The sequence below is a fragment of the Pterocles gutturalis genome, unplaced genomic scaffold (assembly GCF_000699245.1).
Source record: "Pterocles gutturalis isolate BGI_N339 unplaced genomic scaffold, ASM69924v1 scaffold11472, whole genome shotgun sequence".
In the NCBI taxonomy this organism is placed as follows: Eukaryota; Metazoa; Chordata; class Aves; order Pterocliformes; family Pteroclidae; genus Pterocles; species Pterocles gutturalis.
The window spans coordinates 48573-73601 of NW_010112918.1; the positions used below are offsets into that span (position 1 = coordinate 48573).

Genomic DNA, 25029 nt, shown 5'->3' on the forward strand with positions numbered 1-25029 from the left:
TATAATTTAATTTTAGACTGGAAAATCCCAACCATTATTTTACAGTTTAAATACCAATAAAAACCGACTTGCTCAGAATGCAGACCAGATTGAGCTGATCTGGCTGGGCCAGGAGAGGTCATCAGTAGCTGTGTGCCATCATCATCTGTTTTGCATCCACTTACTGCAGCAAGCAATGAGATTCCTAAACTCATTACCAGTAAATAAACTTCTTCTGCTGACTAAAAATACATATAAATAAAATAAAAATATAGCTATCTGTGAAATGTATTTGCCATAAAAAGAGATAAAACAAAAAGCTTTGTAAAAAATATACAGTAAATATGCCAGCTTCCATAAAATATTATATATCACAGCTCACTCTCTCTTCTAATCCTATTCTCTTACTCCAAAGACAGCAGTGCATTTTTTTTCCATGGGGTCTTCCTTATCCCCAAAACACATCTGTCTTGAGTTTCTCTCAGATTTGTCAGGTGGATCAGTGCTCCCCAGGGCCTGCTCCATCTGAAGTATTTTAATTTGACTAAACACCTGATTTATTTTATCTCTCCGATGAGAAAGGCAGTTTGTCTTAATAGAGCCTGTCAGCCTACAGTCCCATTCACAGCAATTTACAGGCAGCCAGGGATGCTGGAAAAGAAGAGTGCTGTGATTCTGTATTTTATCCTCCTCCAGAAAGCACCTAAAAGCAGCTATTCACTGCTACTGCATGTGGCATTTTAGAACTGAATTAGCTTTTTATTCAAGTAACTACACTTGTTGTGAATAGCTTATCTGTAAAATTGCTACATTCACTACTGATTTTATTAACCTTTGGCTCTATCACAAAATGGTCTTCAGTTAGGAAAGACCTTTAAAATTGACACATTTTTCTTAGGGGCCTTTATTTCAGTGACTTCAGATATACTGAATTTGATCCATTGACTCCCTTTACCAGCAGTATTTAAAATTTTGAGTGTTGGTGGGAAGTCGATAGTGTTTAAGGACCTCTTTTTAAAACGCAAATATAGCAGTCTCATCAAAAGTTCAGAAAAAATGGTTTTTTTGATAGTCCTTTGGTTATATATCCTTGCCTTTGGGATTATAATCATTAGCTGAAAAATAATTTGGTGGTAGCAATATTTTAATTTTTCCCTGTGCGCTTATTGTTTCATCCTTTATTTTTTCTATGAATCTGAGCACAAATTGAGATAAAATGGTCAGATTGAACAGAACTAAGGCATCAAAGAAAACTTTTGAGAAATTCTGGTCACAGGTCAATCTAACCAGCAGTGAGAAAATAAAAAGTGGCTATAAATCTGCTGAAAAAGAGAGAAGAGTTCAACTTGTGGTCTAAAATTACATTGAGAAAGAATTCTGCTTGCGGCAAAACCCTACCTTTAAAAACTGATCACAATAGTACATAATTTCCTATACACAAAGTAATAGAAAGATCATCGTCTATCTTATGATGCAATTAAAAAAAAAGCAAACATCATCTTACATTTTATCTACCTAGATTTCTTTAAGCATTGCAAAAAAAATATTTAAAATCTCATATCCTCTAAGTATAGATACATAGTATAACTGTAGTTCCTATATCAATCTCTGGTTTACAGAGACAACACTCCTGTTAACTCTTGCTACTTATTCAGCCCATCTACAGATGTAGCTTCATGTCAACAAACACAGGAGGCTTTTCAATGTTAAATTTGGAACTGTTCTTGTGGCAAGTTGTCATGAGATAGAGGCAGAGTAATAACTGCTGGTAAGGGAAAAAAATAAGCAGGAATAATGAAAAATAGACTTCTAGACTTAGATAGTGTAATTTAAACTAATCTCTTTGACACTCAGCAAAACAAAACAAGACAAAACACACATATTCTATCAAGTGAATAAAAGACAAAATACTGGAGTCACAAATAAGCCCAAAATTTACAGGCGTGATCCAAAGCTTGCCGAAGTCAGATTCTTAGCTGTGACACTAAATTACTGTGGGTTGTTGAATGTTCTTGCCTTAGTTTCCCAACATGTACACAAAGTAAAACACTGCCAATCAGAGGTTTTTATGCCTGGTTAGTTAATGCTTCTGAAGTGCTTTGAGATCTTTGCATGGAATCTCTGCACAGCTGCAAAATATTACTGGTTCTCTTGCATTCTGTGATTAGTGTAAAGCATGACAAATATCATCCTTGTTTATGCACTGCATCTAAACTAACTTTTGCCCCATATGCTTACAGGAAATACAAATTAATAAATCACAAATGATCACTCCTGTTATGTTTTTAGAATAAACACGTAGTGTGACTTTTATGAAATCAAGAGGCAGTAATGCAAAAAAGTGTGGGCTTTGCCAGAAACTAAGAAGGGCTTTAAATCACGTAACTGCAGTTCCAAAGTATCATCAACCAAAGCAATTCAACCAACAATCAAAAATGATTTTGAATCAAGTTAAGTAATTTCAGCATGTAAAAAAAAAAGCCTTTATGAATCAATTCCTCTGTTAGCTCTTTTTTTTTTTTTTAATGGACATTGTTCGAAAAGAAAGCAAAGACACAATTCTATATATGAAAGAAAGTGTATTTGATCTTAGCTGCCCAGAGATAACCTGGTTAAAGCGTTCTGTCTAACACGGCAGGCTGCAGCACACATCAGATAGGCTGTGATGTCTCTACTTCACAGGCTCTGTCCAGCATTTAGCATTTACCCTTTTTTGATTGGGTCACCTTTTAAATGCCACAAAGTAGGGCAGCAAAAGTCAACAAAAATAAAACAGGGAAAACAGAAGAAAGTAACAATCTAATGGAAGGGCTTCGGAGATAAAAGTCACTTTGTGAGGGCTGCCTGACTACGGAGCCCCCTTGCCACTGCAATAGCATCTAATTTGAGTTCTAACTCCAACAGCAGTTTAAAAAGCTTTCCACTCTAAAGGGCCCCAAGTGCATCATAAAGATAAAGCATTTCAGTAGAAAACAGCCACAAAGACCTCTATTATCTTATCAGTCTTTGCTTACAACAGCTGAACCAATATGACTAAGTTCTGAATGACTTTTTTTTCCCCTTCTTTTTATAACACTAGAATACTGAAATTTCTTTATTTCATGATCAGTTAGCAATTGTGGATGTTCCCATATGCTATGTCCAGTCCTTAGTCAATAAAAAGTTTTATAAATGCTTCCATTGTGCTTTGTAGCATCCCAGTGCAGAAGGCAGCACAGCAAACATGTCCAGCATGCAAACCACCCTAGATAGCTTCTCTTGTGAAGGTGTGAGATCTCCCTCCTCCCTTACGACTTGAAATGATTCTGTGTTTTAAGCTTTGAGCAAGGAAAAATTAATACTCTATGTCCATAAACAGTAAAGGGAATTAATATTAGGAACTACTGAAAACCTTCTGTAGAGCAAAATCTGTTTTTCAGATTTAGAAAAACAAAAAAAAAGTCTTAAGCTAGCTACAGTTACGAGAAGGATGAAAATGCTTTACTGACAATCTGCAGGATTTGTCCTAGTTTCACATATACTAAACCTCAGATGCTTAAGCCATTTCTTAGGTGGGAGTGATTTGAAACTAATGCAGTTCGCAGAGCAGGAGAGTTTTAATACAATCCTAAACTTATCCTAGGCCAGACTCTCTTTCCTAGAGTAGCCATAAATCTGCAGGTAGCAGAGTGAAAATGAAATTCCCTCAGCGAGGCCATGCCAGCCCTTCATTTCCCACGGCAGTATGCCCACAGACAGGCGAGGGGGACGGCAGGGACCCGCAGCTGCAGGGCTGGCTGCACCCCCATCCCCACCGTCACCTCACTGGCTCTGTGCAAACCGAGCTGCTGGCACGTCAGCAGGGTCCTGCACCCACCGCCGCTTATTTTGGATCACACCAAGGCTTTCATCCGGCTCACATACACATCTTGCCTAACCAGGGCAGGCAGTACAGGTGCAGAAGAGCGATCCATGTCCAGATCTCTCCCTGGCATTGAGCTGGGACAGAGACAGGAGCCCCCGGGCCTAGGTGCTCTCACAGGTCCTCATTTTGTCATTGCACCTCTGAGCATTCAAGTTCAACTGTACCCTATGCAACCATTCAAAGTGTCACACTCAGTTGTTTTTTCCCTTCTTAAAAGAATTTGAAGGATTTATCCCCTCTTCAGACTTCATAAGCCACAGAACAGTTTATTCTGCATTAAGAACAAATAAGTCACAGCAATGTATAATCCAGCTGGATATTTCCCCTGAAGACTTGCCATCCCCTGATGGCAACTGAGACAGGCTCACCCACCGCAGCATTTCCCAGCAAAGGCTGGTACCTCAGCTTTGCTCCTGCAAATAGCCACCTCTTCTGAGACTGCTTCTTTCATGGCCTTTAACATTTTTTTGATCTCATGTGTTTGCTGGACTTTTTGTTCTTGAGTTGTTTCTTAGCAATTCTGAGTTTTTTCCTGAGGGAATATCTTATATTCACAAGAGTTCTAATCAAAGTAAACCAATACATTCAAAAGGAAGACATGGCACTGATCAGATCAACATAAACTGTTCACAAGCTACTACCAAACAGCTCCAAAACCACCAAAGGGATCTGCCAGGAAAAGGATTGGATCAAGTAGTGCCTGGTCAGCTCATGGAGCAGCACAACGATATATGTTGCTCCATTTTTAGGGATGTAGTGAATCCACAGTTGAGTCCTAAAATGTAATCCACGTCAAGAATGTAGGAAAGAATGTGATGTTAGCCAGAGCTTCAGCCTCCCCCTCCTCCTAACTGGCGCCCAGCAAAGAGCAGAATTCCAACAAATCTCTTGGACTCCTTACTTTCTTTAACACACATGAAAAAAAGAACTCCATCTGACATAAGCCTTGGAGGACTTTACCTAAGTTTAGAGATTTTGTTACTATCTCATATATACAATTCTACTTTAATATTGTTTGCTATTAAAAAAAAAATACTTAAGCCAATTTCTTAGAATTACTCTCGAGTTGCAGAAGAACTTATCACCTTACATTCTAAATGATACCTAAAGTACATATTAAGTGTTAATTCAAGTACATATTTAAGTGTTAATTCATGCATGTACATGTGGAAGAAAAAAGACTACAATTTTTCAAATAAATTATTCCTAGGGTTTTTCAGCAGCAAGTAGAGATTCAGTTATGAATGCTTTAGTGCTTTCAGTGGGTATAGAAGCATAGAAATGCTTCATATATACTCAATACAAGCTGTTCATACTCTGTGGGAAAAATGCAATAATACTGGATATAAACACGTAAATATGTATTATACATCGCAACTAAACTCAGCCAACCTGTTCTTGCTGAACTAAAATATGATACAGCAGAGGCCACAGGCTGTGAGTAATCTGTACAGTGATACAAACGCTAAAATATGATGCAAAGAGAAAATAAAGATGAGTAGTTTTATTGTGTTAACTGAGAAGACTAGCCCAGGGCATAGCAGACTAAAATAAAATTAACATGGTGGTGCTATACAGAGAGCAAAATTTGTATTATTAATATTATTATTTACTCTAATGCTCAATTCCAATGCTTTTAAAGGAAAAAAAAATACAAATGGGGAGGAGGAAAGAGGGCCCATTCATTTAAGGTATTAACTGGGGACCTGAGAGAGCTAAAAAAATATCCTGACCTTCAGTTTCAGTTTTTGCCATTTAAATGCAGATGACGGTACCTCCCTAGATCATGGAAGGCAAGGAGGATGTTATTCTGAGGATAGGAACAGTAAAGTTTCCAAACTGTATTTGTGGGCCATATAGGAAACTGTATATTAAGGAATAAAATTTCAAAGGATAAAGGAGGTATTTCAAGTGAAAAGAACTGATAAACAGGAAAAAAAGAAAAGCTAGACTAATTATTTAACAGTTCCTCTTCTGTAGAAAAACCACACTGAGATGCCAGAAACTGTGTTAATAAGGATAGCAGAAAGACTTAAACATCACAGTAGGAATAAACTTTGAGGAACCTTTTTTGTGCAAACATCCCCACGCAGATCATGTTTACCAGGTTTTTTTGATAGAAGTTAATATCTTAAGTTAAAATGGCACGAGATTGCTTCACCTTTCCCTATCAGAGAACACAAATTAAGCACAAAAACAATTGCAGGCCAATGGTATGTCTTCCTCAAGGAGTTGAGAAAGTCATAAAAAAGGTTTGAAAGTTAAATCCTGTAACTTTTCTCATTTACAAAGGCTGTACAACTAACTCCGACCCAACAGTGCTATAACGCTTTAAATTCTCACGTAACAAATCAGGGGAAGTGTCATAGGGGAGCAGAAATAACCAAAGTTTTTCCTTCTGAAGATGGGACACAAGTACTAAATATCAGAAAAATCAAGTCCCTCAATAACAATGATGTTCACAGTGCTTGTAGCTTCTTCCTTACACTGTACTTAACAGCTCAGCAGGCCTAGTTTTCTCGTCACTTTATTTACACTTACATGTAGAACCAGAAACTTCAGTAGAAACATGGAATGAGAACCGATCCCCGTGTTCCCATAAACAGCACGTGAAGCCAGTTGTTCACCTTCCCCACTATTTTATCTCTGAACCCAACTCAAACACATGGATTCTTTCATCAGCCTGAGTGGAATTTTGCAGTTGTCAGAGGACCAATAGCAGACACGTGCAATAGAGGTCCAAAAAAACCTCACCACTGAACATTATGGAATAACATTGTTTTTAGTGATGTTCTGTCTCTCAGTTTGTACACAACTCCCTGTGCTGGGTATGTAGAAATGTTAGTGAAGAAGCCTAGACACATACGTATTCTACAGCACCATCCCGGTTTTAGGTCTGAGACTGCTTTGTCCTGACAGCATCATTTGACATACAAAACTGTACATAGTATTAGACATTTTAAATGCACTTTCTTGTTCAATTTGTAGCTCTCTCCATGAGCAGCTTATAGCTTAATGTGAAACTATAGATGTGAAATTGAGAATGAGGTGCTTCCACAGAGAAATACTCCCCCACCTTTCACACCAGCTTCAGAGAGATTCCAACACAATGGCATTTTAGCCTAAACATTATTTTCTGGATAATTCTTTCACTTTTTTTTTTCCTCTTCTGACTCATAAAATGTACTGAATGGAGCTCTGCTGCAGTACTAGTGTCACTACATCTTAATTCGGTTAAGTAATGTTTTAGATGTTTGAAATCGATGGAAAACCCCTACCCTTCCTTTCCAGAAAAGAAGAAAAATATTTTTAACAGATGTCTGACATATGAATGCTAAGCCATCTCTAATACTCATATAAAACACTGCAGTAAAAAGTGTAACATACTTTTTTTGTAATTTCATCTTTTAGATCTGAAATGATATTTTGTTTTTCTCATATACAGTCATAGGTGGTGTCTTATTTGAAATAATATTTGTTGAGAGTCACAATTGATGACAGTCTGGAATAAGCAGGATCTTATCAACCAACACGAAAAGATTAGGAGTCTGCTGAAGAAAAAAAAAAAAATGTAAATGGAGAATTCAGGACTGATTTTTGAAATTGCTCCATTTCATTGATTTTTCTTTCATAACAGCATACAGCTGGATAAAAATCATTTGGTTACATATTCAATTTTAACAAGTGATTTCTGGGTACCATGACACTTTTAAAAATTAATCTTATTCTTTTATTATGTAAACAACATACAATTCCAAGTGATCTATACAATTTTTCATTATTTTTAAACTAGTATTTCTTCCTGTTGCTATGCAAGTGCAAAAAAGCCCTTGTTTGGGAGAAAGAACTCTCCAATTAAAACTTGTATCTTCGATCACAGGGATGTACTGAATATCTGTTCTATCTAATCTTATTCTGGAAAGAGAATTGTATATGTACATGCATAAAAATGACTGGAAGGAAGCTGAGTTTAGAGGAAGTTAGTTTAATATCTCATTTGATGAGTATAGCTCATATGAATTACAGGACATTAAATTCCCCATATAACAGGACTCATGGTTACTTATGATTTCTTTAGCCGATATTTGTCTTTCATTAAAAAAGTTCAGGATATAAAAGAAACTTTCTTGTTTGTTCAGTCTTCTCACATTGTCTAAACTATGGATTAATAATGAAAGATGAAAAAGAATCATACGTTTTAATTAAGTTTTCAATTTTAAACAGCAAGATACAGAAAAGGGGTTTTAGGTTTTTTTTTCTGCTTTTTGTTACAGTATTTGAAGAAATAACATTCTTCTCTTTAAATAGGAATACTGTGCACTGTAATGTCTATAAATACTTACATGAGGTGATGATAAGAAAAGGTGACAGTGGAAGTCTGTACAGCTTTTCTGTGTACTCTGCAGTTGGACATGTGCAAATCAGGTGAAAAAACATATCACTGCATCTTCCTGTGAGGGTAATCTAGTTTTAAGGAAGACAATGTGGTGCCTTATATTGAACCTGAGCAGCTGTGTACCAGGAAGGTCTATGAGAACAAGGACAGGAATAAATGCTTTTCTCTCTGGGTGAAAGAAGGGAAGAGATCCTTTCCATAGATGCCACTGCAGCTTTTTTATTCAAAGGCTAATTGATTTACATACTAGGATTCAATTACTGGAGTTCATTTGCCTTAAAGCTAACACTGAGGATTCCACTCCAAAACACCAGGAATCTTGCCTCTCTTCCTATACTCAAGATTGTAACCCAAATGCGTATCTTCTGCTGCATCCAGAACACACAATATACACAGAAGAGGAGCTGTGTCCCTGTGAAATGTACTCTGACTTGTGATGTCTCACAGTTACTTTTTATATCTTCTTAAATAAGTTACTTCCATGAGTTTCTAGTTGGTAGTTATTAGCTACACCACTCAGAAATGTCTAAGTATAAATATAAGGAGTATTAGTACTGCAAGATTTATATACTTTAAATATAAATTTTAATTTTTATCTTAATTACATGTTCATCTTTCATGTCTTACAAATACAAACAAGTATATCAATGAAAAACTTATATTTGCCTCTGAAGATTTTTATTGCCTCTGGTGATAAGTAATGAAGAAGCAAAGTTTATTGCAAAACAAGGACATTAGCATAGCCTGTCTATCATGGAAGCTGTAAAGAAGAAACTTCCTACTTCATCTTAGAAGAGACAATTTAGTCAAAAGCCTTTGATATGTATGGAAAAGCAACAACATTTTATGCATTTAGAATGTGCCCACAGAAGTCGGTTGAAGGATTTGCACTTACTTCAGTGGGCTTTGAAACAGGTCCATTGATACGTTCATTAATAGTGGCATTAGGTAGCCAAAATGGGCAGCTTCGGGCTTGTAAATCTGAATATTATTTTAAATTTCTTTCATAATCAGTTATAAATTGACAGTGCTACTTATCTGCCACACACAACCTACTAATCTGTTAAACCAATTCAGCAGAGAATATCAACGCTACAAATACGAATTATCTTACGTCTACTGAAATAACCATGGCCTCGCTGTATGGGCATGAGAAACAAAACCCAAACAAGTCAGCTATGCTGGCTGTGCCCTCAAGGTTTATTTTATAAATATTAATAAATTAATTAAAAAGAACACATTCCAGAAGCAATGAGAATTCTATGACCAGCTTGTTATGCTCCTATGAAATATGCTACAAAATTATTAGTCAAGATTTCTAACTGCAGAAAAGCCTCCTAAACCACGTTAAGCAGAGCACAAAGGAGGTAGCCTACATTTGCAGACTGAAGTTCCACACATATTCTAAGAGTGTTCTGGTATAATCACCCTCTAACCACCAGCATGAGCGTGTTTAACCAGATGTTTCTTAGAAGCGACTAAAAGTACAGTTGGAAATTTACTTAATTCAATTTATTTGTGTACCTAGTTGATCACAAACCAAAACATTTAACACAGCCCTTTGCTACAGAATCTTTGGTAATGAAATTCTTCACAGTCCCAAAGCAGAGTGGTATCATGTTATTTTGTTGTGCTTATACACGTATTCTACCACTCAAACAGGACCCCTCGAAACGAAAACCTAAACACTGCCTATTCAAAAGACTTAATATAATTTAATATTTAAAGGCCTGAACTTAGGCATAACTTTAAGCACAGTCTAAAGACGATTCTGAATAAATCTTGAAGCACTGGGTGCATGTAGGAAACACACCGAGAGGTTTTGAATGCTATTATAATAGTATTATAATTCTATACACTATAAATAGACCTGGGATATATTTAAGAAATCAGGATCCCCTGATGTTCCTCTCTCCTTAAAACAATAAAACACTGCCCAAGTTGCATTTTCATTACTTTTTTCTACAGCAACCACAATTTCATCATTATTTTTCCTTCATAACAAGACACTAAAAATACAAATTAAGAAGAAGCAGGAGCAGGGAAAACAGATTTCTACTGAGACGTCTCTCAATTGGTTTTGAAAGTTAATCATCTTCCTTTTAAGTGTCCTATTAAAAAAAAATGAGTTATTTCTGGAACAACCTACCTATTGCAACTCAGTGCAATGTTTCTGACGTGTTTCACAGAAGTTACATCAGTGTAACTGTGGTGCCAACTAAGATGAAGGCTAATTGTGACTTAATTCTGCACTTAAGCAATGTATTTTATGGTTATTTCCTCTCTATGAAGTTTAAATATGCATCAAAATGTCAATCTGTCTGCATCTGTAAGGATCTCAGGTATTTTTCCAAAGGGTTTCTTAAATTTAGGTGCCTCTACACCAGGTTTTTTAAAGGAATTTAGGATTCTTACTACTGCACATAGATCTATGGCCATGTTTTAAAAAATGCATTAAGCACCTAACACCATTGACTCAGATGGCATCTTACTCTATTTTAAAAAATGACATAGATGTGTCTGAACCACATAACATCACCTTAAAAGTTTTCAATTAATTTTCATTTGAGGTGGTTCTTCCCACAGTGGACACTAGAACCATGGAATATCTTGCTAAAAGATGCCATGGGCTCAAAGTTTTATATCAGTTCAAGAGGAGACTCCACAAGTATTTGGAAAAAGGAAAAGAGATCTAGTCAACTGATACAAAATAAACAAACCACAGCAGGGCCAGGAAATCCCTGGAACTGAAAATAGTCACAGGCTAGGATAATGTTAGTGTGAAAGTATATGCTTTCCCTGTTCTTCCTTGTTCCTGTGTGTCCATTAACGATTACTGCTGGAGTCAAATGGATGTTTGGCTCTTTTGTCCTCTTGATACCAAGGATCTCCTTTCTGTTTTTCGTCTGAGTTCTTGCATAGTAACGTTAGCCCTCCAGATATAGTATTTGATTATTTTTTTATTAAGATTTCTTTTCCTTGAATGGGAATTCATACCTATGGGTCAACCAACTCTTTCCTAAAGTAAAGGTAGTTTCATTACTTTTCGGATGTGCAACACCAGCTAGTGGACGTAAGAACCTGGGTTTGTGTGAAGGTGTATATACACAGGCTTAGGGCTGACGTGCTTCAGTCAAAACCTTAACTTGCTCACTTTGATATTCACACAGGTAATAACCCTAGCACAAAAAAAGTTTTCAAGTGCACCCTTACAGCTCTTACTCTTCCATTATTCGATTGATATGCAATAGCAAAGATGAGATTTTTGTGCTCTTACATACCTTAAATGATCTGCATTTAGGGGAGCTCAGCAGCTTGCAGTGAAGCTAAGCTTGCAGTAAACTTTCAGTTATATCATAGACTCAACATACACAGACAAAAGTCCATATATGACAAACAGCTTGCATGAGAGGATGAACGAATACTACTCTGACATGTAAAGACAATACAGAAAATGCATTTGTAAGGCAACACTCACACACTCATTCACATTTATTTCCCTATGCAAAAAGATTTTTACTAACTCACATACTCAGTATTGCTTTAGGTATTAATTCAGTGGATATACTTTAAGAGGAGTTGCTTTCTCAGTTGCTTAACCAACTGCACAACTCTATGCCTGCTATGACACTGACAAAAAAAGAGGACTACTGTAAAAGCCTGAACAGATATGCATGGCAAAAGCATTACTCAGTTTATCTACTAACCTTCTAATTCTCACAGGATCATTTAACCATTTCCTATCTTCTAGCTGTCAGTCAGGAACGCTAAACAAATATCATACACCTTCAGTTCACGAACTACAGGAAACAAACTCTTTCAGAACTCCAGTGAAAAAATGGCATGTTAGTTTTGTTAAAAACATACACACCACTCAGAGGTTGTTAAGGACCGTCACAGAGACTGAGTCTCTAAATGTTACCATTTCGAGTAGTAGCCACAGTCTCAGCCCTGGCATTGGTGATGCTCCCTGGTCTAAAGCCAGGACTTGGAGCAGTGAAGAGCAGTGTTCTGCTTTCACAGATCATGCTGCAAGTGCTGGAGTGGGCCTATTGCAGGCAACACTCTTCTCCTTTGTGAAGACTATTTCATTGCAACAAATTAAATAATGTTCATTTTCATTACATAAATCTCCAGTTTTCTCTCACTTACAAACTTGAACTTTATATTAATTTCTGTGTTTAATGCATTCAAACATTTTACACAGGCAGAGCTGTCATAATGCAAATTTCTCATAGCAGATTCAGCTGACATGCAATTAACACCTATATTTTGTTGCAGGTGATTTGCTGATTATCACCGTAGCACTTTTCAGTAGTTGTAACTATAATTCAGAAGAGTGTTTTTCTCAGTGTTTGTTAGCACAATAAATACAGAAGGGAACAGGAAGAGGCAAAGTGAAAGAAGAGATTTACCTATCTATGAAGTTAACTAAACTCTACCTATATGCGGAGATGACTATGCTTTTTTCCGGGTCAGCAGATGGAGAATTCTCTCTATGGTCTGCTCCCAGCCAGTTCTTAGCATCAAGTGTTCTTATTTGTCTGATGGTGGGATGTTATCTGAGAGTATGCACAGAGACCCAAAGTGCCTTTGTCAATCACTGTTATCTTGAAAAGTGGCAGACCGTAACCTGACAGGCTAAAGTATTTCTTTTTAGAATACTTCCTTACATTTCAGAAGAAGTGGGCACCCCCATCTGTGGCTGAAGTCGGAGACACCCAAAATTACACTATAAGACCCTTGGGAGGTGAAGAAAACAACAACATAGTAGAGAAGAGGGTTTACTTAATTTATGAATACACCCTGAAGTGGGACCCCTCTATTCACTAGAGCCGCTAAAGGAAAATCCACAGTCAACCTGCGACTGTTGCAGAATCTCAACAATACGTAGGCAACTGGATCCCGGCACCAGAGCAGCAAAGGTAAAAAGAAGTTCTTTCAGCTACAGGTTAAAAGGAACTCTATGATTCTTAAAAAATCTGAAAAAACAAACCACAGAGCAGTTACACCCATTTCAACTTCTTTACATTCCTCAGTAAACCTCTGTTTGTACTCCTTTGATGTTACCAATCAAAACTTGAAGTCTCTGTAAGGTTTCCCGCATTCAGAAAAACTGGAGTTGTACAAACCTACATAACATGTCTGTATACACTATGTGGACTTTTGAAATCCTGCAACTTGAGTACATCACCTACATTTTAACAATAGATTTTGGTTTAGTATCTGTAATAAGACTGTATTCCAGCTTTCAGAGAGAACTACAAATGTCTAGTAAACAGTTACATCAATGATCTAATCCCGTAACTACATTTCAAAGTATGGGGAACCTTGCCTAGAAATAATTTTCTGGTTTCAGGGGTTGTAACTGTGATCTTATTTCAACAGAACACAGTAGGGGCATATATCAATCTACAGTATTTCTAAGTCAAAACAAATGCAAAAGATGCATCTTCACATATAGTAGTATGTTTAAAAATGTCGGAAATGTCAGCCACTTACATACTTTCATATTATCCCTAATTAATACAAATTGCATTTAATTTCACATTTAGTAAAACATATTGCTGCCCAAAATAAGGACTATAATTTTTATCAGCAATTATTATTACTGATGTATCAACACAATTATTTAAATTCAATGTATATAGAGGCAGAATCCATGCTAGCATTTACAGTTTTTGTTCCCTCTGTGCTTCTTCCCTAATTTTTGTGGCTTGGAGCTCCTCCAGATGCTGTCTCTGACTTTGTGGTTTTGTATTTGAGATCCCATCTCCTGATTTATAGCATTCTCTGATTGACAAACAGATTCAGATATGAAAACAAACAGTTACCTATAGAATCTGTGTCTGCAGCTGTACTGCTAAGTTTTCCATTCGTGGTGGACCTACTGTTTCAGATTTTACCCATTTCTTGGGTCTCTGAGTCACTGTGTTTACTGAGCTGTTCAATAAATGGTGACATATGTGATCTCCCCACTGCAAGCTGCACTTCAGATTCAGAGGATTTTTCTTTTTTCCCTCCCCCTTCATAAACTAGATTATTTAAAAAACAACACAGGGTTTTGTATTTCTAAACTGATGTGCCTCCTAATTGAATGCAGAACACTTTCAAACTATTTTCCATTAGAGGCCTGTTTTTTTTTCTGATTTTAATGCACAGTATAATACCTTTATTGGTAGATTAAAATTGTTTGACTAGAAGAAAAACCTGTTATTATATGCTTTTTTAGTGGTTTTGTCTTGTATAACGTAGGGTGAATTATGTAAAACATACCAAACAGGATACTCTGCAAGCTGCTACTTGCATGCTGCAAACAATCACAGTTTCACTGATAGACTGGGACTTAGCATCTTAAAATTCCTGTGGAAATCAAGTGCATTTTAAGTATTGGGTTTGATTATTTAATCAGACAACTTGCATTTTGCCCTGGCTAATTTAGAAGGCTGATAATATTTTACTCATAAAATAATTGTGCACCTGTTGTGATGGAAACCTATTCAAACAAATCTTTATAGACATGAAAATTCATTCCCAACACTGAGTGTGTTAGCCTCTCATTACTGCTATCTATGGGGCAACCAATTTAAACAGCTATTGAGCAGGTCTCGGCTTAATCTTGTAAAACTCTTAAAGAACATTTATGACAACATGACTCACATTAAACTTTTTAAATTCATATCAATACAGACCAAGGTAAATATTAGGATATGTGGGCCAAACAGTAATGTAAAGAAAAAAGAGTAAGAAAAAGATACATATATAATAACACCATATAAGGGGGCAGTATCATGAATGACCTAATTGGAGGAAGGGGGTCCTGATTAGCCTGAAATCACTTTAATGTTGGCAGGAGGAGGTGAAAACAAGGAAAATGAGCTCAGTTTGGCTAGGTCTGCCCTACGGCAGAAAACTGCCAGATGTCATTGGTCAGATCTGAAGCGAGTTGACACAGTTAGACAAATCAAGACCTCTTGAAAAAAATACTGAAAGCTGACCTCTTCCAAAGGGTCAGCTTGTTTAGAGAGGACAAGGACAACCCTTCTTGTATTTCTTCTTCTATTTCTCATTGAGCTTAGGCTTTTGAGGCAGTGGCTGTGTCAGATTGCACATTATGTTCCTCCTATTCCCAGTTGCACGTGAGTTTCCCAAAAGTGCTCGTACTTCATTTTTTTCTGAGTACCAATGCTATGTCCCTTAAGTTTTACAGATGGCATTTCTGAGCCACCTCTGAGTCCACAGTTTGCAAAGTTCCCAGTCAGGTATTTTTACATATTTCTTGAGAAAAAAAAATCTGGTATCTTTGATATCATCAGGATGGTCTCATTACCACACAACATTCACACATCCAGACCCCACTTCAAGCCAGACGCCCTATTCAGATACGGAGTTTAAAACCAACTGAAACAAAAAGAATTGCTGCAAATGTTCTCATTAACCAGTGCCAATGTTTGATGTTGCTCAGAATAGGGTTATTTTGTGCAGAAGGTTTCTTTCCGAATTAACTGCAGAGAAGGGTGATGAGAGTGACCAAAGTGCAGAACAGGTTTCATATAAGGAATAAATAAATATATTTTTACTTTTCAACCTGGAATGTGGTGTAACAGAGAAGATGAGCAGGGAACAACCATTCCCTGCCCGTTATAACACAAGGTCTAAGGGACTCCCACAAGGTATCAGGTTCAAATTTACAGCATATTGTTAACTGCTGAACTTATTCCCACAGACTTTCCTGCTGTCTATTAAAGGGTTCAAAAGCAATTGGACATGCTCACAGATGATAATTTTATCAAGGGCCATTAAACCCAAATGTACCACCCTTGAATCAAGAAGCTCGTTAATCATATTTTGTGGGAAATTGGAAGAGTATATTCAGGAAATATGACTGTATGTTTGCCCTTTCTTTACACCCTTCTCCAGGTTGTTCAGCATCCATAGAGACAGAACACTACAGGATAGTATGTTCTTTGTATCTAACACTTAAATCAAAGATTTCCTTAATATGAAACTCCTGTAATATAAGACTGATAAAGTATATCTACAGGTTTCTACAGAATCCAAATCGATCAGAAAATTTCAGTCCTTTCAGTACTGTGTCTATATGCATCTTTCTAGATAGATGTTTACATCCATTAATTTATTAGAATTTGATTTTATTTATCAAGAGCAACAAAAAGCCAAAAGCACTGAAACATGATGAAACACAAGAAATGGATCTTCCACTCTTATTTTAGCAGTGCAAACTCCTACATATGCACTTGTTTTTTGACATGAAGTTGTATATTTGTCTTCAGTAGAAGTTTTATGTTGCTAAAGGTAAGTAAATTCATTGGTGACTAAGCTGGGACTTGAGTCAAAAGGAAATTTGTCACTGACATCCAGTGTCAGACGAGAAGACCTTAAATTACAAGTGGTGATAGGCTTATTCAACATAGAAGCCTTCTGACTGCTGTTGAAGACCCTCTACTTATGAAAGAAAACAATTACTGATGTAATAAAACTTTAAAAAAAATATATAATACCAAAACAACCCACCAACATAAGAAAATGGCAAATTTTCAAACAAAAAGTGAAGGAAACCTACTTGCAATTTTTTGTTGACATTCCACACTTTTTCAGCTAAAGAATTAAATGGCATTTGAAGATAAATACACTCTAATACCACACATTTTCTTGTCACTATTTGAACAACTGAAGAATGGATAAATTCCAGAAGACAGTCTTTTCTAATGTATTGCTGCTTAAATTTCCTTATTATTAGCATCATTATCCTTCTTATTCCTTCTTCTCAGGAACAGTTGATACTATTTCTTAGTATACTATTTGTGACACAGTTCCACAGAACACAGAATACAAGTGAGCTGTCCCATTGATTTCAGTGTAGTACAGAGTTCATATATTTAGCCCTGAATTGTTAAGCTTAGAAACATACACTGGTAAGGTAAAAAATATGTAGATATATGTGATTATAGTAAGTAAGAAATTCACTGTGTGGCTGGAAATATACTGCATGCATCCTGGTTGATATTATTTATAAAATGTATTCAACAATATAGAGAACTTGATTTATGTGAAAGCTTGATTACAATGTAATTTATGGTTGGTGGAGTTTTAAGAACTAGGAACGGTAATAGTCATTAACTTTTAACATTAGAAGCAGGCATGATTGTGATAGGTGTGACTGAAATATGACCCTCTGACCAAAAGACCAAAGCAACAAAAAATGTTTACTATTCTTTTTTCCACTAAGTACAGCATCAATCCTGCCAAGACTTACATGTACATAATTTAAATAACAGCACTATGTACAGTGAGCAGTCCCATTCAATTCCACAGAACTGCCCTGTCTGTACAGTCCAGGGCACATCTGTTTAAATCCAGAATCTGCAGCAAAGTATTTTGTATCAAAAAAAGTCAAGATGACATAAGACCATATAGTTTAATCTAGTTCACATTAGTGATTAGTCTAATTAATTATATCAGTATCTTAATCATAACAAATAGACAGAATGGAGCATGTTAAGTTTAACCAAAATATTTTTATTTTGGAATCCATTACTGCTTCAAGCAAATCAGTCTAAAGAGTATGCAAACATTAACTGCTGAAAGTGCTTATGAAATATTGAGTCATTCAAATATCAAGGTACCACTTAATTTAGAAGGCCAGGTTAGACCTGGAAATGTAGCTTTTGTAACACATTACACAAAATGCCAATGACTTCAGAAATGGCAAAACAAAAATATCTCTCTGATTTGGAGAGCTACAACATAAAGCTAAACGTATCACTTCACTGGATCATGGCAATAAATACATTATGAGAAACCTTTAGAGCCTGTGGTATATTTCTAATCAGGACCAATTTCTTAAGGATTTGGGTGTAGGAGTTCTGGGTCGCGTTGTTTTGTTATGTTTTGCTGGATGCTTTCATTGGTTTCACTAATTGGAACCAGTTGATCCTTTTTCCTCTGTATTGATTTTTTAAATCCTAGCCGTTAACAATGATTCTAATGTATCATAACACTTTAGACCTTAATCATATAGTAGGGCTTTTGCTTGTAGCTTTTGTTTGAGTTTTAATTAAGAAGACCTTGTGTCTCAAAGCCTGAGCTGGGTTTTTAATTGCTAGTATGTATATCACACAGACTTCAAAAGAAATAAAATATGTTTATAACAGAGAGCACAAAGGAGAGCTTTGAAATGTCTATAGCCATACAAAGTAACATAATTAAAAATCTCTGAGCGCCTCTGTGATGTAAGACTTATATATATTTATTTATACATATTTATAAGGCAGACTGTTATATACCCTTAGAATTCATGAGAAAGAAATTTCAGCAATTATACTGGGAAATAATTACTGCAAATCCAGACTACAGTGTTGGTCAGGGCTAGAGGAAAATATCAGATTTATTTTCCTCAAAATGGTCCTCACATTTGATATAGTGCACCAAGAAGCACCTGAAAGCTTATCTATCAAGAAAAATTTTATAAAATGGAAGCAAAATAGCATTTTAAACTGTTTTGTAAATCCTGCATATTTTAAGAAATAATTTAATTCACTGTAAAAACACAGAAACCATAACTTTCTCAAGGATTCATTCATGCAGAACTCCCTCCAAGACTATTCCAGAAATGGATAGTGTTAAATTATTAGATTCAAACAGTTGTGCCTCACTGTTCTCTTCCAGTCACCAATGCACACACCAAAAATTGCTCTTGGAAACCCCTCTTTCCATCTCTCCTCTGTTCTAATACCAGAGACAAATACCATTTTCCATATTGTTTACAGTGTATCTTACAAGGAGACTCTCAAGTGGGTAAAGTTGCTTCGTTTTACTGAATTCAACACATTCGTTTTACTAAATTCAAACAGGAATGCTGCCTCACACCTACCCAAATATTTTGAGGCCATTAAATGTGTACGTGTCACATGAAATAGGAGCTTTAGGCTCTTTTTAATAAAGCAGCAAATATAAAAGGGGAAGGAATAAGCACAGGAAACATAATGCAAAGAGCCTTCTGTAGTGGATAAAGCTATGGACATCAATCACCATCCTTCGCAAGACAGAGTATACTGTACAAAGACAGCATGTGACATTCAAGTCACAATGCCCATAAATACAGATAGTTCCAGCTGTAAGCACCACCAATGGAAGCCAGAGAACTAACCTGCAGCACAGTAGCCAGTGACCCAAGAGTCACTTCTCTGTAAGACTGCTAGACCAGTGCTGACCCTTTCACGATAACATCATTGCTTAAGTCACTTAAAGACTGACCTTTCTTATTTGATCTTCAAAGCCCCTGAGTGCTGAGAAAGACCATTGCGGGCTATTTCGGTAGGACAACTGCCTGATGCATGCAAGACTATGCTATTCCAGAGATTTATATTTGGAACAGAAACAGAAAACTTAAAACAGACTCTGTATAGTGATAAATGATGCTACTCTGCCTAGCTGTGGCTGCTGAGGAAAAGCTAGATAACTGAGCAACAGAAACACATGCAGCAAGGGGGGGTGAGGACAGAACTCTGTGCACCCAAATATCTGGAAATTTAGAAGAGAGTTCTGCACCACCTTGTTTATCCAAATACATGATAACAAAAATCAGAATGAAAAGTATTTCCTGATCTGAATTTTTATACAAAAAATCCCCAACACTGCCAAAGCCGGACATAAGCCTAACAAACTGCTTGTATAACCTGAAGTAAACGTATTTGCATGCACACACCGGCAAATAGCATACAATCAAATGATCTGCATGGGCAGCTGTGGGGTTTTTTCCAGGTGAGCAGGTCGTTTAACTCAGCTCAACGGCTTCACAGACCTTTGAAAATTTGACCTATGTGTTTCGTTTATAAACATATCAAATGAACAAGCAGACTTATTTAACCACTGGAATTTGGCTACAAAGCACTCTGCCAAATGCTCCTTTGAGTTTCATGCAGCCTCCCTGAAGTCAATGGCTTGTTTGGCAGGAATTCAAGGAAGAATCTGGACCATTATCAATAACTGAAATCCTAATAAAGAAACTCAGAAAAAGCACTTTTACAAATGAAGCACACTATGCAAGAGTAATTGTGAACAGGAACAATCCCACTTAGAGAAAAAATAAATGATTCACTGTTTGTTACTTTTGTATTGGCTTCTATTGTTTGAATTAATAGATACAGTTTATAATTATATCTTGATTAACACTATTGTGTTCTAAATATAGAAGGTAAAGCAAGAAAATACCATTTTTATTTGTTTCTCTCAGCCAATTATCTTTTCTTCTCATCTATGTGCTTCCCAAACTTCAATAGAAACAGTTTGTGTCAGTCGTACAATTTTTTCTGTTTTCATCTCTTTTTTTGGCACTGATTCTTAGTGAACTGCCTTCCCACAACCAAGATGCCAGTTTTCCACTGAAGGCGGGAGGGCTGTAGTTGTGCAGACACAGAGGAAGAGTATGTGCTCAGGTTATCCTCAGCGAGAACAACGCCTTCTCTCCAAAATAAACAACTTCCAGTAACAGTCAGTGCAAAGAGCAGTTCCTCACAGGACCACACCTCACTCTCTTATAATCAAGATTTTTTTCCCTGATGACCTCATTTATTTTTATTTTTACTGTGACGCTTCATGTCTTTAAGTTTGGCTATCAGTAATACGAGCAGAAAGTCTGCACAAAAGCCAAAAATATCAGCCAGTTAAATACACTGATTTAGAATTTAATGGAAATTAAGGGAAAAGATATTTGACCTCCCAAAGATGACACATTTTCAAAAGCAGTTTTTTCAGACCTCAGCATGCCCTGACAGTTACCTAACTGGAAATGCATTCAGCACTATGAAAAGGAACTTCATGTTTTGGAAATCTACTATCTTGACCACTGAAAATATTTTTTTTTTTTTTTAAAAAGTATGCTTCTTTGGCAGATTAAAATTTCTCTCTGGTTCCTACTTTGCTTTATTTCATTGTAATCTGGCTTTCATGCTGCCATGGGCTAGATTGTTGTTTTGTTCTTCTCTCTTTCTGAGATGATTAGCACACAAATGCTAATATGAGTTAATACCAGGATATCAGCAACTGGGAGCTAACCAGCCTGGAGATAGTGGCCAGGCCACTGGCTCGCGAGCCCAGCCCTACTTCAGACCTGCCACTACTCCTGTTACGTAACTCTGCACCTTGTTTTCTTCTTCTAAAAATGACACTAATGTTTTGTCATGAGGTTTGAATACTGGAAGTGTAAAGTATGACATAACAGCAACCATAATTTATGTTCCATGTTTGCGTGTGCTTTTTTGGATTTTTGCCTGTTCATGAAAATGTTAAATGCAGTTGTGGTAGCAAAGATTCAGTATTGCGTCTTGCTGGGAGTCAGCTAGTAGCAGAGAGGAATACTGCCAACATTCAGACCGCTTAAGGATTTTTACGTTTCTAGGGATGAGACGTGGGAAGTTGTAGAAACTAACTGAAGGAGTATCAACACATAAATCTGGTGAGCCCAATCAAGTGATGCTTTTTATACAGCTAAGAGGCTATGCCATCAGAAAAGGTAGTTGAATGAGTTGAAAATTCTCCCAAATCTGAGAATACTTTGTAGGTAGATGAGAAAAGGGTTAGGGGCAAGAACTCTACCCATTCACTCTGCAGTGAATATATATACACCAAGAAAATAGGAGGAATAACATAAATCCAGAAAAACAAACTTTTTAAAAAATAAATTCAAGCCCATGAAAAAGCTTGTTGTGCCATATAAAAGAATAAAGAACATTATTCTGCATTGTTAGAGATCCCACCTCTTTTAATTTTGATTCACTAATAGCATTCAAGTAGTTTCTATTTAAAGACTAAGTAGCTATATTGTGCAATTAATGGACAAACTAGCATTCAATGTTTTCCACACTATTAAGAGACAATACAGCTTTAAATAGAATGTAATTTCAAGACATAATTTTGTTGGATGTTATTATAGTCAATTTTAACATGTTCCTGTAAAACTGCATACTCTGTTTCTGCCACTGACATTACTATATAATTTCTTACCTGTCTAATATATATGCATTGTCATAATTCTGCCAAAAAAATCCAACAAGAGTATCCAACAGATTTTGGTCCTGAATCAGCTGAAGGAACCAATTATAACTTACTTATTAAAAATGGCCAATCTTTCATCTGTCTGTATAATAAAAAAATAATCCTAAGTTTCCCTGGTGGAAATATAAAACCCTAAGCATCAATCTTCATCAAATAGTATCTTTTTTTTTTTTTTTACGTTAGTAAACATTTATTAATATGATGCAAATTATTCTTTGTTTCCACATATTTGTAGTTGCAATTTAATAAAATTATACAATTGAAGAGAAATAAATCTTAGGTATCTTGTGTACTCCTCCAACATGCCTTATGACCCCTCTAGACAGCACAAAACTCCACCATTTTAATTTGTTGCTTGATCAATAACACTGAATGTCTTTTCACTAAGAAAATCCATGGAAAAATTGATGGGTGGGGAGAAACACTTCAAGTTTTCTAAATAGTACTTCATTGTCAAGAGAATTCCACTTTTACTGGATTGCTGGTTCAACAAATCTTGGAAATATTGGAAAGTACTGTCTATATATGCAATAAAACTTGCACTGATTTCAGTAGGTCCCGAATTTCATCCAAGCTTTTTCTCCACAGGAATAGCAGGAATATGAACAAATATTCTATTTTTTCCCAATTTTGAAACAAAGATTTAGAACAGTAATCACACATTAACCCCTTAAATAATCTGAAAGCGGTTTCTACATATAGTTTAAGCAACTGGGAAGAAACAGTATCATGTACTAGTGACACCATGTTTTCAAGTTGTTCCTTCCTCTTCCTCTGGTCACAGGGACATATAGGTAATGTCACTGAACTAATGTAACTAACCTGGTGTTTGTGATAACATCCTTGATAAGGCCTATAACTGACTGTGACATACCTTAATTTATTTATTTGGCAGATGCATCCATCATCTCAAAGATAAACATTAAAAAACAGGGTGAGTTGACTGGAAAGAGAAAAGCACCCTCTAGCTATGATTGTTATTTTTATTATTTTTTCTGAACTTTAAAAAAAATCCTCAATCCCCTTTTTAAAATATATGCAAACATCTAAAATTTGATCTAGTGAGATACCTTTAATTTCTCCAAGGAGATCACTTGTATTTAATTTTTCCATCTTCTCCTTCCAGTCTTTAGAAAGTAGCTTTTCCATGCAGGATGAATCTATTAAAAAAATAAAAAGGAATTGTCAAATATATTCTCACACATCAGGAATATAGGTGCAACCTTCATTTAAAAATTATTCTCCCTGTTCTATTGGACCATAGTTTCAAAGGGAAATGAACCTGTAGCCAAAGTTCTCATTTAACTGCATTTTAAATCCAAAGTATAATTCCACCGAGGTTAATGGAGTTACTATGGATTTAACTAGGGTCTAATTGAAAGAAAAACTTCGTTCAGGATTTATGCATGCTAACTGCCAATTTACATGCATAGATTGCCAATGTATATACAAATTCTGTCTTTTTCATTTGAGAATGATTGTACACTCGAAATTATACATGAAGATTTAGAAGCTTTTTCGGGAAATTTGGCACACAGTGACATCTGAAACCCATTTTTATACCCATGTCAATGCAAAAGTTATTCATATAACATCTCCATGGAATTCATAAAAGCACTCTACATATTGGATGTTCACAGTATCAGAAATTTTCTCAGTACACCATAAACAACATGCAATGATTACAAGATATGCTTTCATAATTTGAAGTTCAGAATATATTTCAAATTTTTGCTCCAATCTGGGGGACCTTCTGCAGGCATAACTGTCTCTGAAGTCATTACACTTAGGAGAAAGTACAAGACTGACCTCAGTAAGTTTCGTATGATCAGACACCAATTCCACTAGAAAATTTGATTGAGCATAACAGACTTCAAGAAAATCTACAGGTTTTTTCAGTTCCTAGATTAAACTAATTGGCTCTGAAGCCTAAATTATACATAACCTTCCAGATAACTTACAAAAGGTGATTTTTAAGACAGGAATTCTTATGGTTGACGCTGTGATCTAGACTTTTATGAGTTTAGCAACCACAATTCAGATTTATAAACAACTACCCAGAAAACTTTACACAAAATTGAACACTTATTTTCCCTTCCCAGTTACTAATAACAGACCGTCCATTAAACATTGTCCATTTACTGTCACTGGCAGACAGACTGATCAACAACGCCTATGCTCAACTCTTTGGAAACCCTTAGGCCCAGTTTAGCAAGATATCAAAAACATTCTTTAAATACAATTTAAATATTCCTAAAACTAATCTTTGCAAGGAGCCTTCATGATAAGGCCACATCTCAGTCTGGGCAGTGCCGAGCACGCTGTTTGTTAGTACGTACACTGGGACAGCCGCGCATCTGAGCTTGTGACAAACTCTCAGAGCAAACTGCCGTTTGTGTTAGGAGGAGATAATTTACACAATGCTTCCTAAATAATGAATAATGTTCCAAATTTTGACAACATTTGCACTGATCCCACTCCAATCACTTAAGAATTAACACGAGGGTCTACAAGAAGACAGAATTCAGCCTAACATTTTCTGCTAAATTACTGGCAGATTAAGGCCAAATCGTGGCTCCAATTCTCCTGTCGGCATCAGAAGCACTTACACAAGTGAAAGCAAAACCAAAAAATCCAGATTAAGAATGGCAACACAGATCGCATCAATGCAACG

At 36.2% G+C, this 25029-nt stretch overlaps 1 protein-coding gene across 1 annotated transcript in view; it reads right to left on the minus strand.

Moving 5' to 3' along the window:
• The window catches only part of LOC104462343 (transcription factor SOX-6-like), a gene marked incomplete at both ends in the record, with an annotated part of 88972 nt that overhangs the window by 6598 nt on the left and 57345 nt on the right, over nt 1-25029 (minus strand). Inside the window, one exon of the mRNA XM_010074253.1 lies at nt 23426-23515. Coding sequence (XP_010072555.1) covers nt 23426-23515 — 90 coding nt within the window. The remainder of the gene's footprint in view (nt 1-23425; nt 23516-25029) is intronic.